Source organism: Littorina saxatilis, linkage group LG2 (genome assembly GCF_037325665.1).
Source record: "Littorina saxatilis isolate snail1 linkage group LG2, US_GU_Lsax_2.0, whole genome shotgun sequence".
NCBI lineage: Eukaryota > Metazoa > Mollusca > Gastropoda > Littorinimorpha > Littorinidae > Littorina > Littorina saxatilis.
In genome coordinates, this window is record NC_090246.1 from 34,385,465 (window position 1) to 34,398,776 (window position 13,312).

The following is a 13,312-nucleotide window of genomic DNA, read 5'->3' on the forward strand; positions in this document are numbered from 1 at the left end:
CATCCTCCCAAGTTCTGTTTTTGAAGTGTTTGGTGTGAAAGGGTAGAGACAGTGCAAAAGGGCAGAACACGCATAATAAATTCACATGCAAACCACTTCGTGACAGTGGTGACCCCGATTTAGCCCTAAATAGGTTTTTGTTTCTAAGGATAGATTTTTGTGCTAGTTAAAAAGCAGTTGTTTCCCTTTCATTGGAGAAAATTGAGAAATTGAGAAAGAAGTGCCTTAGTGTAGCTAATTATACATACTTTGATACTTTGCGTGTTGTAGTGTTTGTTTATGTGTATGTTATTGGACACCCCCTCTCCAGCTCTAGGGGTCTACGTAGTTGTATAGTTCGTACGTAGAGAGGGCCTTAGTTTCTGTTTGCTTCCTTTTCTGTGTAATTATTAACTATCTTTCTATCTAAATTCTAGCTCCCTTTCCTATAAGTTTTTTTTAAAACTATTTTTCTTAGATTCTATCTTGGATTGATTGTTGTGTATGATTGTTGTCGTTGAGGTGCAGGCTTATTTTAAATAAAATAGTATAGGGTGTGCCATTTTTTTTTTGTAAATTCTGAAATTTTGTATTTTTTTTGGTTTGTTTAGACTTTGATATTTTTTTTTAGTTGTGTACTTTGGGTTTGAAAAGTGTTTTGTTTATTATTGTTATTGTTGTTCCTATTTGGAGTTGGATTAGTAATAGGGTGATTATCTCCCCTATACTACTGTTTGATATTTAGTTGTTGGTTTGGGGAAAGTTTTTTGTTTATTTTTTTGGTAAATTTATTCTTTTTGGTTAGTAGTAATTTGCAAACATTTGTACTTAGATAAATTTTTGGGTAAATTTTTTTTTGTTGTTGTCGTTGTGAAGATTTAAATTGTTTCGGTTTTGCTCTGGCGATTGATTTTCCTTAAAGGATCTGACGCTGGTTAGTGGTGTGTGGAATTGAATTTTTCATTTAAAGTGTGTTAATTGGGTTTGAGAAACTTTGACGTTTCTAGTTAATTGTTTGTTATTTTTTTGTTGTTGTTGATGTTCTAAGTTGTTAGTTTAAGTTTGACATTGATTGACAAGTGTTTGAAGCTGCTATTGATTGTTTAATTTGAAATTTTTCAAATTTAAGTTTTTTTGGTGTGACTCTATTAAGTTTATTGTTTATTTTTGAGACTGGTTGTGTAAATAGTTAAGTAGTAAACAATTTGAGGATTGTTTTTAAAAAGGCACAAGATTTCTTTTAGTTTAGTATTTTATGATACTCTTTTGTGTGTGTTTAGTATTGCGAGAAACTGGTGTATGATACAACTTTTTGATACTTAAAACAATTTTGTGAACTGGTGTTACTTGATCCATTGTATTACGTTGAGATTACTTTGATATTTTGACATTGTAAAGATGGCTGAGCATAGTGATACTGGTGGTAACACATATGCTGATTATTTGGCATTGGGAGAGAAGCATGGGTTAAACGCAGAAGCTTTGTTTAAGTTTGCCCAGGATCAGGTGGATAGAGAAGAGAGAATTCAGGAAAGGGAAGCAAAGAAAGTAGCAGCTGAGGTTGAAGCAAAGAAAGCTGAAGCTGAGGTTGAGATAAAAAGATTAGAAATTGAGGCAAATAGGGATGCAAAGAGGTTAGAAGCAGATACTGAAGCGAGGAGAATGGATTTGGAATTTAAGAAAGCAGAAGCGCAGCAAAGTACAGGTGGAAATGCGGGTGGAAGATCAGGTCCCAGCATTAGGCCCCAGTACCCAAAACTCCCCATGTTCAAGGAAGATAAGGATGACATTGACAGTTTCTTGTTCAGATTTGAAACGCATGCAAAGGCGAACAAATGGAATGATTCAGAGTGGGCTACGTACTTATCAGCTTATCTGGAAGGTGGAGCTTTGTCGTTGTTTCATTCATTGTTTTCAACGGGTACTATATCGTATGAAGACTTGAAGAAAGAGTTATTGAAGAAGTTTCAGTGCACTCGAGAGGGATTTCGTGAGAAATTTCGCAGTACGAAGCCAGAGGCTGATGAAAGTTTTGGCACATACGTAACAAGGATGACGCATTTGTTCAACCGTTGGTTGAGTTTGTCTGATATAGAAACCTCATATGAAGCATTGTTTGATTTTGTGTTATGTGAGCAGATTTTCAGCAGTGTATGCACTGATTTGTGGGTCTTTTTGAAAGAACGTGATTGTAACAATTCAAAAGACATGATTGCTAGCGCAGAAACTTACAAATCAGCCCATCCGAATAAATGTTTGGCCAAAAAGGAACTAGTAAATCCTTTGGGGACTGGAAACGTAGCTTTCAAACAGAATCGTGGATCAGGACAGTTGTACAATCGTGGTCAGGGTGATTGTGGCAGAAGACAAGATGGTATGGGCAGAAACACCAGGTTTCAAGGCAGAGGTGAGGATCGTAAGCGGGGTAGAAGAGGATGGCAGCAAGGAGGTACTAGAGGTACAGGTGCTAAACAGCGGAATAAGGACACATGTTACAGATGTGGGGAATTGGGCCATTACGTTAGAGGTTGTGCAAAGGTTGCAAATTCAGCAAAGTCGGTAGCTGATTGTCAGGACGCTGGAGTGGTGGTAAGCTCGGCAGCATTCGGGTCGTTGCCATTAGCGGAAGGTCTCGTTAATGGGAAGCAAGTGTCAGTACTGAGAGACACAGGAGCTAATGTAGCTGGGGTAAGGAAATCGTTGGTCTTACCAAGCCAGTACATAAAGGGAGAGGTCCAGAAAGTGAAGGGTTTTAGTGGTCGGAGTGATTTGTATCCATTGGCGGAAGTGGTTGTCGATACCCCATATTTTCAGGGAAGGTTGAAATGTTGTGTGCTCACAGACCCAGTCGCTGACCTAGTGATAGGTAATCTTCAGGGTGTGGTACCCAGAGTAGATTTGTTCCTTGGGAATACGCAGGGTGTTGGATTGTGTGCTGATGTAAGTCACAAGAAAATCACTGAAGACATGGTACTTGAGAAGGTCGTGTGTGGTACGAGGAGGGCAAAAGCCAAAAAGAAACTGGAGGATTCCCCGGTGCCATTGAAAAAGGTGGTTACTCCTGATTTGTCGGTTAACGAGGAGGATCTGAAAAGTTTGCTGAGAGAAGATGTGACATTGGAAGAGGTGTTGAGTTTGTCACGAGAGGATGAGAAGTATGCAGTTTGTGCAGAGAAGGTTGTTGATGTTGAGGAAGTAAGTAGTGGGTATCGCGAAGACATTCCACTGAGATCTGACTGGGGCAGTCATGATGTTTTCCCAAGTGAAGGTGGAGAGGCAAATGTTGCAGTGTTACCTCTGACTGAGGAGAGGAAAACGTTGCCGTTACCTACATTGCCTAAGGGGAAGGAAGAGACAAGCGGAGATAATGTTGTTGATCCTGGTTTGATAGATAGTCAAAAGGATGATATGGAACAGGTGTTTGGAAAGATGGTTGACATTTTCAAAACATGTGATGCGGTGGTGTCTTTAACGGCAAGAATTAGGATTCGAGGTTCATCCAATAGCATGAGACAGGAATACGTTGACAGACAGGTTGTCCAGGTCATTCGTAGATCAGAGCATACCACAGGTTTATGGGATGTGTGGAAAAAGGCTGTTTGTTTTGATCAAAAGAAAACTCAAGAATTTTCTTTTTTCCCCGGGAAGGGGGATGTCACAAAGATGTGAGTAGCATATTTGTGAGGTGAAACCACGTCGTGTTTTTAACCTCCCTAAATGTTGTACAGGCGAGGGTAGCTGACCGGACTGGCGTTATTCACGTGTTTCGGGTGTTGCACGTAAAACTGGCTTAGCTTGATGTGAGCTGTGTTTGAGACATGTAGCTGGTCTGGGGTAACTAACGTCACAGCGTGTGAGATTTCCAACCGGGAAGGTTGTTCAGCGTGTGTCAGACTTGTTCTGGGAACAAGTACTCTTTCAAGAGACGGGTCTCTTAAGGTAAATGATTTACTATGTTGTATATTATTGACGTTGGAATACATAGCTGGAGCGTAAAGGTTAGTGTGTATAAAGTGCACCCAATCTTAGTGTGAAGCGTTGAGAGAATTCTTGATGTAATTGTTTCACGGTTTTTCATGGGAAATTTCTTGAACATAATTGCGAGGCATTTATGTTATGTTTAAGACGGTCATGCTTTGTATGGGGAGTGTTATTCATTGATTAAGTGTTAGTTTGGATATTGAATCTGTACGGAATGTGAACGTGGAATGAACGAGAATGTATGAGTGGCGGTACATGAACGTTTGGAAGAAGAGATGGTTTTAGAGAATGTTGTATTAAGACTTGGTTAAATTCTTTAGGAGTTTCCATGAGGGATTTCCATGGCGTATAAGGGAGGGACCTTACACGAGAGAAGCGCTAGACGACGGTGGAAGCAAGGGACCACCTCTGCGCAGATGACTAGACGAGTGGAGTCTTCATCGAGACCGGTCGTAGCTGACGACGGTTGTTTCCGCTACGGGCGGAAGGGTTTCTCGGGGAGAAACCTGGAAGGTGTGTGTGGGCATCTTCCATGAGATGTGTGTTGGCATCTTCAGTGGAAGGTGTGTGTTGGCATCTTCAGCGAAAGGTGTGTGTTAGCATCTCTGTGTGTTGGCATCCGATTTCATTATTCTACGACGATTCAGCGGGACAAGTAAGTGAACTGGCGACATGCAGTGAGCCGTGATACGAACTCGTGAGTGTCTGTTGGTACCTTCTTGGTGCGCTAATCTATATTTGAGAAAGTATTGTCATAATATGTATTTACATGCCTTGAGTGAAAGCTGGAAGATTGTGCGAACTGTGTGTTGAAAAGTTGTTCGTATTGATGTATTTAAAGTGAAGAAGTATGTTGTTTTGGTTGAGGAAATAATGAGCCTGCATCCTCCCAAGTTCTGTTTTTGAAGTGTTTGGTGTGAAAGGGTAGAGACAGTGCAAAAGGGCAGAACACGCATAATAAATTCACATGCAAACCACTTCGTGACATAGACCCCAAAAAAAGAAAGAGAGAGAGAGAGAGAGAACAAGAGTAGCTCGTGCTTTACGATACTTGTTAATGAATGACCCGAAATTCAGGTCGAGTGTAAACTATCGAGATTTATTTTACCTGTATTTGACATAAACAGCACATATCGATCGTTTTGTTTATTTGATGAACTAGCCTGAAAACTTAACTCTCCTGATACTTTGTGTATAGATCGTTTGGGCTAAGACACTAAGGTTACTTCGTGCATGAAGACACTAAATTTTAGGCCCCCCAAAAAATTAGTCTGTTTACGGTAACATAGGCCAAAAAAAATAGGGTCGGTAGGTCGGGATTTTTATTTTTTACAATTTGTTTTTCTCCAAAAGCCTGTGCCCTTGACATCATCCAACCACTTCTCTCCCCTTTCATTCATTTCCGTTCCTAGAGTTCCTTCCCCTTTTTGCGTGTTTCCCCTCCATTTTCTTTCAAACCCTGTTCGTTCCGTGTTGCGTCTGCTTTTTGTTGTCTTTTGTGTTCTTTTCCTGATGAAGCTTCCAGAAGCGAAAATTCGTAATCGTCTTGTGTAGTTTTTGTATTGGTGAGTACAGTAATCCTTTGTTTTTTAACTTTATTTTTAAGTTATTTTGCCAAAAAAACAAAGACTTTTTTTTTTTTTTACATTTTTTTTTCTTTTTTTCTTTTCTCCCCCAAATGCCCAAAAAAAAGTCTAGGGTCACGCAAAAAAATAGGGTCGGTCGGGATACCGTAAACAGACTTTTTTTTTTGGCCTAAGACAGTGTTCTCGTTGATCTGAGTATAGCTTCCCTTTTCCACTTATTGTTTTGCCTCTCATTCTGCTTCTGCCCCTTCTCCTTCTCGCGTTCTCGGAATTCTTTCCTTACTTCTTTTTCCTCTTTTTCTGTTCCCTCTTCTTCTACTTCCCATTCTCTTCGGAAAGGGGCTTTCCGCTTCGTTCGTCTCTATGCTAACTTGTTTTTTTCTGTCCCCAGAACTAGTGTCTATTTGGGACATGACGTGGTTATACGGTTTTGAGACGAGCATTTGGCTTTGCCTTAGGCGCCAGGGTCGGTGTAACTTACACCTCTGACTTGTAGGTGAGGACAGTTGTCTAGAACAGCGCGGTGCAGTTTCCTTGAATGAGGGTGCAGTGTTCGGTATAGAACTGAGGCGCGTCCGCCGCGACGGTGCCTGAGCTAAACATTGGCGGGTACTGCTCACAGCCCGGCACACGGCACTGTAAACATTCCCCCTCCCTAAACATTCCCCCTCCCTTCACCTCTCTCGCCACCATTGGTCTCATAACTATATATGCCAGGAGTTCGTCTCTTCTCCTCCTACCCCTCCTCTTTCTTCCTGCTTCCTTCTTCTCTCTTTCTCCTGCTTCTCGTCCTCTTTTTTGTCCTACTTCTCCTCATCCTCCTTCTCCTCCTCTTTCTTTCTTCTCCTCTTCTTCTTCTTTTTCTTTCTTTTCTTTCTCCACCTCGTCTTCCATCTTTTCCTTCCTATTTTATTTATTTCTTCTCCTCCGTCTAATTCTTATCCTCATCGTCCCTCTCCTCCTCCTTTATCCTCCATTGTAAACTCTTCTCTTTTCTGCTCCTCCTTCTTGATTCCTTCTCTTTCTTTATCTTCATCGTCCCTCTCCTCCTCCTCCTCTTCCTTTCTCCGTCATAATTCCTCTTTGTCCTTCTGCTCCTTCTCTTTCTTTATCTTCATCGTCCCTCTCCTCCTCCTCCTCTTCCTTTCTCCGTCATAATTCCTCTTTGTCCTTCTGCTCCTTCTCTTTCTTTATCCTTCTCGTAACTCTCTTCCTGCCCCTAGTCTTTCGTCCTGCCCCTTTTCCTCTCTCCGTCATAATTCCTCTTTGTGTCCTTCTGCTCCTTCTCTTTCTTTATCTTCATCGTCCCTCTCCTCCTCCTCCTCCTCCTCTCTCCGTCATAATTCCTCTTTGTCCTTCTGCTCCTTCTCTTTCTTGATCTTCATCGTCCCTCTCCTCCTCCTCCTCCTCCTTTCTCCGTCATAATTCCTCTTTGTCCTTCTGCTTCTTCTCTCTTTTTTTATTTTCATCGTCCCTCTCCTCCTCCTCCTCCTTTCTCCGTCATAATTCCTCTTTGTCCTTCTGCTCCTTCTCTTTCTTTATCCTTCTCGTAACTCTCTTCTTGACCCTCTCCTAAACTCCTCCTTTTCGTTCTCCTCCTCCTTCAGCTGGAACGCACCTTTCACAGCTGGAGACCAGGCTTTTGCGATGAAGGCTTTCAACGTCAAGGCGTATACCAAAAAGTATCAAATCTTGCACACAGTGTGCGTGTCTAGTTCATTTTGGCAGTTCCTTTTTCCAGGCTTTTAAATGACAAGGACCCAAACCTTGTCCGCACAGCGAAGGACCCCTACCGTTGCCATAATCCCCAGAACATCCCCTGTAGACTCGGCCTTATCTCGCTGTCTGCCGCAGCGGGTGGGGTTGCGTTTTAAAGCCATGTCAGAACGGTCAGAAAGAGAAGTCAAGATCTCCAAGGCCTGTTTTTAGTGTATGTGTGCTGCACCACACAGGGTATGTTTTTTGAGTGTCCCTGCTTGTCTTGAGTGTGTACGAGGGTTGTTTCAAAGGTTCGTAGCCTATACACATGAAGGAGGTTAGCTAGATCTATGATAATTGGCACACTTTTGCAACTGCCTTGTGGAAGGTAGCCCACAAAATATCAGGTTTGTTGGCGGAATAGTCATGACATCATCAACGGTCAAAGTGGTCTACCTGCCATAACATTAAAAAAAAAAACCACGGACAATATTTTCCAAAGATTTATGAGGACACTGTGAAGGTTTACAGGAAGAAGGCTGTTCCCTTTGCTTTGGATTTCAAAGCCGCAGTCGTGAATTGTTTACATCGCAACAGCTAGCTTGCGTGCAAGTGCACTGTTTTGAGAAAACCACGCACATCTGGTCAGCTTTCCATGGCGTTCAGCGATGATGCTGTCTCGAAACCGTCACAAATTGCTGAGTAGCACGGGCGGGGATGTAGCTCAGTCGGTAGCGCGCTGGATTTGTATCCAGTTGGCCGCTGTCAGCGTGAGTTCGTCCCCACGTTCGGCGAGAGATTTATTTCTCAGAGTCAACTTTGTGTGCAGACTCTCAGAGAACACCCCCGTGTGTACACGCAAGCACAAGACCAAGTGCGCACGAAAAAGATCCTGTAATCCATGTCAGAGTTCGGTGGGTTATAGAAACACGAAAATACCCAGCATGCTTCCTCCGAAAACGGCGTATGGCTGCCTAAATGGCGGGGTAAAAAACGGTCATACACGTAAAATTCCACTCGTGCCAAAAAAAACCACGAGTGTACGTGGGAGTTTCAGCCCACGAACGCAGAAGAAGAAGAAGAAGAAGCTGAGTAGCACTCGCCATGCAGTAACAACGGTCTTGCCCCTTTTAAGAAAATCCACCGACAGTATTTCTATGTTATCCCATAAGATTGACGCCATGAATGTCCCTCCTGGCTTGGTCACCTTTGTCTTCTCAGTGAGTCCAAGTGCTTTCACTGCTTGGACTACTTTTCGGTTTCAGAATACATGGGTTCGTCGATGGTCGCAAATCGTTCAAGAAACTCAGCAGCTCTGGCCTGTAGATAGAAGCAATATTTTTAAATTCACTATAAACTGGAGACGTCAGTCTCTCGGTCGAAAATTGTGGAATTAGTTTTTGAAAGACTAGAAATAAAATGTAAAAATACTTGATTAATAAACGTTTAATTCAAATTACATCACACAACAGTTAAAAGACAATCCAAGAAATAACTTAAGAAAACAAGTTGGCTACGCAGTAGGCAGGCAGAAACCACACGGCAAACCCTTGAAACAAACTATGCTGGGCTATACTCGTACCACAGGTAGATAAAAAATTAAAAAAACTCTTAAAATCCACGACTCACGGACCGACTCAGTGGGTCGTTCCGTAGGGGTACACTCTTTGGTCCTACCACATCTAGCCTGTCTTAAATCCCCAGCGTGTGGTTTACGTGTGGCGCTGTGCTGCTTGCTAGCTATCAGGGACTGCAGAGATTTTAACACATTATAAACAGTCATGTTCCCTGCTATCCAGTCTCTACTGGAAACTACATGTAGCTATCAGAGGAGTACAACTAAAAGCCTCCAGGTTGACAGGCCAGGGCTCCTTGAGGTCCGACTGACGCCTCCTCTGCCTGTAGTTTGGCGACACAGGGGGTGAGGAGGATTTGCTCTAATTGGTCTAGACCTACTTCATCAACGTTTATGGACGTCCGTTTAACGTTATTAGTTATACGTACCTCATGTCAATGGCGCGCCCTATCGGTGAGGAGGTGTGGCTTTTGCTTGTGTTTGAAGCTGGTTACTTGTTCGCCATGTCTTGTTATCAGAATGTGTATTGATTATCAGTTTTAGAACGTGTCCATAAGCAGTCTGCTTGTTAACGTTCTTAATGTTGTTACTGTATATAACATGTATACAAGAAATTAATAAAAACACGCTTAAACCAAGCTGGTTGGCTTGTCGTTATGGAGTTTTTACCTGTTCTGTTGGCTGGTGTCCTGTTTGGAGTGAAATCATAGGTGTTGAGAATAAGTACCCCCGAAAGCGGCGTATGGCTGCCTAAATGGAGGGGTAAAAATGGTCATACAGGAACAAAAACGTGGGAGTTTCAGCCCATGAACGAAGAAGAAGTTAAGAATAAGTGATAAAGCGAGCAGTCACACGAACAGACGGAAACAAACTTGAGAAAGAAAAAAACCATTGTTCGACAAGAGAGCAGACCTGCCCATTGCGTCTTGCCTCAGTTTAATAGCAAGGTTTTTCAATGCAATTTCATAGAAAATGGTAACCCCTTGTCACCCGCTAGGTCATGCAGCCATTGAGACTATGTGTGCAATTAATCATAATGTCCCATGTTTGCCTTAGAACTCAGGATTTGTTCACCCGAAACGCTTTTTTGGATGTATGTGTAGGCTGCACATGTAGTGTGTCGTGCATAATCAAACACGCTTTATAATTATGTATTTACACGTCAAATACGGTGGCAACGACCTTTCTAAAGTACCTTGTACGGTATACATCCAGATACCTCAAACGTCTTACGAACACTTCCCATGGACTCATACATGATTTCACACCTTGTGCACTCTCATATACATGTATCTTTGTGCATCTGCCTTTAACGCCTTATATACTGTTTATACGTCATGAGTTTAGGTATCTGCAGACTGTATATTGTATACTCTACTCGTGCATCGTAACATGTCCAAAAAATGGATGTTTACGTCTGTAGATCTCATGTGATCTCCATGCGTCAGAATACGTGTGTTTGTTTTCATACTGACGCTAAAAGTGTTCCAATGTGGACACACTTTTTGTAACCTGTTTTTGAACACTGTGGGAGATACTATATAATTCTACCAGCAAAAGGAATACACATCGTAATCACTAAATAACGTTTAGAGTGTATGGTACTTTTGCAAGTAAAATTATATAGTATCTCACACAGTGTCCACAACTGATTACAAAAAGTGTGTTCACTTTGGAACACTTCTAGTTTAGAGTTTACTCTGTACCTTGTATGCTGTTGTTGTATTGGAAGATCTTTTTCATGTTAAAGGTACATTTTATTTGCTATTCATGCATACAACTGTTATGTGGACTGTTTACTCCGTAGACTTGATATGCTGTCCAAAAGTCAAAATACGTCTTCCATGTTTATTGTGTCACTCTGCAGGTGTAGTATGCGTTAAAAAGCGTATTTTCTTATATGAACATTTTATTCTGTAGTCTCCACTCGCTGTGTGCGCGTCAGACAGAATAGGAATTTCGATCAGTTAGATGTTGATCTTGCATCGCAAAACATTTTTTTCGTATAAACGTTTTACTCTGAACACACCATAAGTATCCTTGTTCATGCCCCGATCAGCATACCATCTCATACATACAAACGTTGTACTGTGCAAAAGCAAGTCCCGCCCCCTTTCCTCCCACACAAATCAATTAAAATCTCCAAGGTAGACTACTGAACCTGCCAGGATCAAGAAAGAGAAACCCCAGGTGACAGGAAAAGGACCCAGTTATAAACCCCAGGCGCCGAGAAGACCACGACCACCACCCCGCCGCGTCTTGCCCTCCGGACTACAAGTCGGCGAGGGAGTTTTCCGCCAAATGTTTGCTCCGTGCGGGGTCTCCGATAGCGCGGCTGGTAGTGCCCCCGTCGCTCGATCAATAGAGGCGACATTTAGAGAGCAATAAGAAGGAGATAAATCAAACTTTGTCGGCTCGAGAGAGGTCCTTTTCCTCCTTCAAGCGGCCCCTCCTCCGTTCACGATCTCCCCCTGCCAAATCCTTCCCCCCGGTTTGTGAGCCTTTCGAAGTTGTGCTCATCGGCCTGGACAATGAGGGAGGGAGGGCTAGAAACCACCCATGTGCTTATTCATCCCTCCCATCACCCTCACCATGCCCAATTCAGAATTATTTAGCCTTACGGCTAAGTAAGCCTGCAAGCGTTTTGTTTCTTGGCTCCCAGTAACAGTTTTGTTGCGCCTTGTAAAGTAACCCTCTTCTTCTTCTTTATCAACCTTGATTGGGAAGGCTAAGAAACTTAGTCCTCCCCACCCCCTCGGCCTCTCTCCCCCGCTGAATTTTTCGCTGTTTAGTTCTCAAGACCTATCGCTTTTGCCTTGTGTGTGAGCATGATGCGTAGAGCTTGGTGACAGAGGTGTGCGGTGTTTGGGAGGTTGTGGCGGAGAGATTAATGACGCTGCTTGCTGACATGTGGCCATTCAGCCTGGTGCAGGTGGCCTGGAGGATATATTGTAGGTGTGAGAGTGGTATATTTACGCGAATAGAAATCAAGGCGTTCATGATACGGTTGACACCCCGTGGCCGCATTGGCACAGCTGTAACAGCGTTAAAACCTTATTTCCGATTTTTACAAAAAGAAACGAAACGTATAGCTCATGCAGTATACCTTTACATATAATATTGGCCAGAAAGGGCTCGCAAAATCCCTGGCTTTATATTTGAAGTAACAGAAATGAAGTGGATATAAGCCTAGAACTATTTGTTTGAAGGTTGTACATAAGGCAAGTACTATGCTTATACACGTATAGATTAGAATTTCTTCTTCTTCTTGTCGTTCGCTGTTAGATCGTCAGTCCGGACTGCAGGGCAAAACGTGCTGTTCTCTCTGATTAGAATTTGATTAGACATTTGTTGGACAACTAATCGATAAGATGCACCTTAGTCCATATGCGGCGAACAAACGTGTGTAGCCATAAATCCGACTCCTTAAATGTATCGTTAGGGCCGTACACATGGCAGACTTTTCGCCGATTCGGCCTCGACAACTCGGGAGCGATTTCAAACCGAAAAAAGTTGAGGAAAAGATAGCTGAAAGTCTGCCATTTGAACGGCACTTCGGGCTGTAACCACTGCATGGAAGACTTCAATGATCTGTGAGACCGGAGCAAATGATTTTTACATGGGTGACATTTCAGCTGTATATGAGAATGATAGAGGGTAACATGGTGGAGGTTAAGGGTGGAGGTATCTACCCGTTCGAGGGGTGTAACGTTATACATCAAAATGAAACGACCTCCAATGCAAAGAAAGAAAGAAAAGTTCTTGTAATTTATGCTCGGGAGCTCTGCATGCATGGGGGAAAGCGCAGAAGGGCAAAAACAGCAGGGCACAATCCCTTATCGTGCACGGTTGGCCTTCTCGCGATCATACAAAACTTTTTGAAAGCGCCTCCCATGCAATCTCGCTTGCTTGAAGGCATGCACAAGCAAAAGCTTTTTTCGCTCCCCGCTATCTCATCTTCATAACCGCACGACTCCCATGGCTGTTTTGTTCGTTCTCCTCACACCCAGTCTTGATTTTTTTTCAAACTCTAGTTTTCCAATAGGCCGTAGAGCAGTTCTTCTTCTCTTTCTACTATACCTTCCTTGTTTTTCTTCTGTTCTTTTTTTCATTGCCCTTTTCTCTTTGTTAGGCGGCTAAAGCCCATTCGATCCGCGGTCTTTCAGGTCGGTCTTGACGTGCCGTGTGTGTTGAGACACATAAATTCGCGGCGAGCGCCCTTTCAGTGTCGTCGATGGAAACGATATGAATGTCGTTGGCGCTCGGCTCATCTAGGAAACGCGTCTGTGATTTTCTTTGCGGCTAGGACCGCGGGTGTCAAAGGCTCCTGGATAGTCTTTCGTCCTAAATCATCAGCTCTGACTAAGGAGGGCTGGAATTTCAGCCCCTGCAGTTGTTCAGGCCTTCGGATCAGGTTGTGAGCTTCTGGCTTGGCTTTTCTCTCACTGCTCTGTGAATGCCACACCGTCACCTTTGTGTGTGGCCGATGTCT

At 43.0% G+C, this 13,312-nt stretch overlaps 1 protein-coding gene across 1 annotated transcript in view; it reads left to right on the forward strand.

The window, feature by feature from the left end:
* The first annotated feature begins 1,377 nt into the window (after positions 1–1,377).
* Positions 1,378–13,312, forward strand: part of LOC138952748 (M protein, serotype 49-like) — a 34,439-nt gene continuing 22,504 nt past the window's right edge. The window contains exons 1-3 of the mRNA XM_070324470.1: positions 1,378–1,613; positions 2,329–2,437; positions 2,899–3,174. Coding sequence (XP_070180571.1) covers positions 1,378–1,613; positions 2,329–2,437; positions 2,899–3,174 — 621 coding nt within the window. The remainder of the gene's footprint in view (positions 1,614–2,328; positions 2,438–2,898; positions 3,175–13,312) is intronic.